We start from the raw sequence: 2,962 nt of genomic DNA, 5'->3' as shown, positions 1-2,962 counted from the left end.
TTTTTGGAGACAGAGTCTCACTCTGTCAGCCAAGCTAGAGTGCACTGGTATGATTTCGGCTCACTGCAACCTCTGCCTCCAGGGTTCAAGCAATTCTCCTGCCTCAGCCTCCCGAGTAGCTGGGATTACAGGTGCACACCACCATGCCTGGCTAAATATTCTATTTTTAGTAGACGGGGTTTCCATGTTGGCCAGTATGGTCTCGAACTCCTGACCCCAAGAGATCCGCCCACCTCAGCCTCCCAAAGTGCTGGGATTACGGGCGTGAGCCACTGCGCCCAGCCTACCTCGATGAATTGATGCTTTAGCAAGGGACTTCATTTGAGTAAAAGGAAGAGACAATATTTACAAAAATATTCAGTAGATGACACGAAACACATAGAGCAAGAATTGTGAAGCTGGTATTCCAAGGACTGAAGTTTAGGAAACAGTCTAGTAATGGGAAAGCCCAATATAAGACCCCGAAATAAATCAGACCTGGACCTTGCCCTTAGGAATATGCAGGCTTCCTTTCCTCACCATCCTTCAGTCCACAGACACCACGATGATTTGTTCATAAGGGTACTTCAGAGACAGTGAATTACTGCCTAGTCACTTACTGACTTTGAAAAGTATTTAATATGAAGCATCTACTAAGGAAAAAGTCATCTTCCAGCTCCAAGTAAAGTAGAGCCACTTGCAACTCAGTAAAAATGTTGAGTTTGGTTAGGTGTGGCAGCTCACACCTATAATCCCAGCACTTTGGGAGGCCAAGGCAGGAGGATCACTTGAGCCCAGGAGTTCAAGACCAGCTTTGACAACATAGAGAGACCCTGTCTTTCAAAGAAAAAAAAAAATGTTGAGTTCGAGAAGTGAGTAGTGTTTATGAGACCGAACGGTGATCTCACAAGATTAGTTCTCCATTTCGGGTGACAACCCCTCAATACAATTTGGTCAGGACATACATGTTCCATAAGAACTGAACATTCAGGGCCAGCACGGTGGCTCACGCCTGTAATGCCACCACTTTGGGAGGTCGAGGCGGGTGGATCACTTGAGTTCAAGAGTTTTGAGACCAGCCTGGCCAACATGGTGAAACCCCATCTCTACTAAAAATACAAAAAGTAGCTGGGCTTGGCGGTACGCACCTGTAGGACCCAGCTATTCTGGAGGCTGAGGCAGGAGAACTGCTTGAACCTAGGGCACTCGAGCCTGAGTGACAGAGCGAGATTCCGTCTCAAAAAAAAAAAAAAAAAAAAGAACCAAACATTCACTCAAGTATTCAACAAGCATTTCCTTGTGAGCTAGACCTTGAAAGGGGCAAGACAATCACTGTCACCCAAAGGAGCTGCCTATCTACCTGAAGAGACTTCTGCCGTAACAGGAACTGCAAAGCCACCCCAGGTGGGTGCCCAGGACACAGCACACAGTGGTGCTAAAACAACAAAGGTGACTCCCCTTACCTGGCTGCTGAACTGGCGGCCACTGGCTGGATCTTTAGCAGTAACTAACGAAACACAAAACATTTTAAGTGAGCAATGGAACTCTTAGGCTTATTGTCATAGCTGAATATTCCAGGGTCTATGGCCTAAGCCTTTGTTTCCTTTAATGACAAAAATTAAAAGAAATTATAATCTCTTCTAATTATGGATTTTTTTGTTATTAATGCTTCATATCCCTTCAATTCTCAAACCAAAGGCCCTCAAGTTACCAAATGGCACTTTCAACTGCAACAAAGTTACCATAAAGATCTCTGACCTTTGTCAGAGTGGCTTCATGTGTGGCTCACACCTGTAAGCCCAACACTTGGGAGGCTGATGTGAAAGGACTGCTTGAGCCCAGGAGTTCAAGACCAGCCTTGGCAAAATTAGGGAGACCCTGTCTCTACAAAAAATTTAAAAATTATCAGAACAAATATCTCTGAGGAAGAGGGGACAAAAATTTTTTTTAATAGCCAGGCATGGTGGTACACACCTGCAATCCCAACTAGTTGGAAGGCTGAGGTAGGAAGATCACTTGAGCCCAGGAGGTGAGGTCACGGCTGCGATGAGCCACAATGTGTCTTTGCACTCCAGCCTGGGCAACCTTGTCTCAGAAAAAAAAAAAAAAGTCCAGGCACAGTGGCTGACTCCTGTAATCCCAGCACTCTGGGTGTCCAAGGCAGGCAGATCACTTGAGACCAGGAGTTCAAGACCAGCCTGACCAACATAGTGAAACCCCACCTCTACTAAAAATACAGAAATTAGCTGGGCTTGGTGGTATGCAACTATAGTCCCAGCCACTCAGGAGGCTGGCTGAGGCTGGAGAATCGCTTGAACCTGGGAGGTGGAGGTTGCAGTGACCTGAGTTCATGCCACAGCACTTCAAGCTGGGCGACAGAGTGACACTCGGTCTCAAAAAAAAAAAAATACTCTAAATGATTACCAAAAAAGTAAAGATTGTGAAAGATGGAAAAGTAAGTTTTGGACTGGAATATCAATCAAACTTTACCTCACAGTATTTATGCATAGATAAATACTCAAAATACCAACACACACACACACACACACGCGCGCGCGCACAGTCCTTACTTGCAACCTGGTGCATTTCCTCCATACATGCTCTTATGACTGATCGGTAGTTTTTACTCACTCGAACCAATCTATAAAAAATGAAATAACACACAAGATGAGCCTGGAACATCTTGTAGTGCCAGAAAAGAAGAAAACACTCAAATAAATGTAGAAATTTGCTGAAAGAAAGAGGGGAGCTATTGTGAAGGAGCTCGTAACCTTCTGAAGCTGGAACAACTTGGGCAACAAAATAAAACGCCACAAAACAACCCATGGGCTAAAGTTAATATCCATAAACCCATACTGACATTAATTGTTGCAGATGAAATCTACTAGTCAGACCTTGTCTCAAAAAAATAGATACATAAAGTTATTTAATGGCGGAGCCCAGTGGCTCAGGTCTGTAATCCCAGCACTTTGGGAGGTGAAAG

General features: G+C 44.6%; 1 protein-coding gene across 1 annotated transcript in view; it reads right to left on the bottom strand.

Moving 5' to 3' along the window:
• NUP85 (nucleoporin 85kDa) overlaps nucleotides 1-2,962 on the bottom strand; it is a 36,843-nt gene that overhangs the window by 27,283 nt on the left and 6,598 nt on the right. Inside the window, exons 4-5 of the mRNA XM_011965084.1 lie at nucleotides 2,550-2,620; nucleotides 1,443-1,486 (exon numbers count right to left, since the gene is read on the bottom strand). Of these exons, the coding sequence (XP_011820474.1) occupies nucleotides 1,443-1,486; nucleotides 2,550-2,620 (115 nt within the window). The remainder of the gene's footprint in view (nucleotides 1-1,442; nucleotides 1,487-2,549; nucleotides 2,621-2,962) is intronic.

The sequence above is a fragment of the Mandrillus leucophaeus genome, unplaced genomic scaffold (genome assembly GCF_000951045.1).
Source record: "Mandrillus leucophaeus isolate KB7577 unplaced genomic scaffold, Mleu.le_1.0 Scaffold1, whole genome shotgun sequence".
NCBI classification, from domain to species: domain Eukaryota; kingdom Metazoa; phylum Chordata; class Mammalia; order Primates; family Cercopithecidae; genus Mandrillus; species Mandrillus leucophaeus.
Note: the sequence above shows the minus strand (reverse complement) of the source record. Positions and strands in the feature narration are given on the sequence as shown.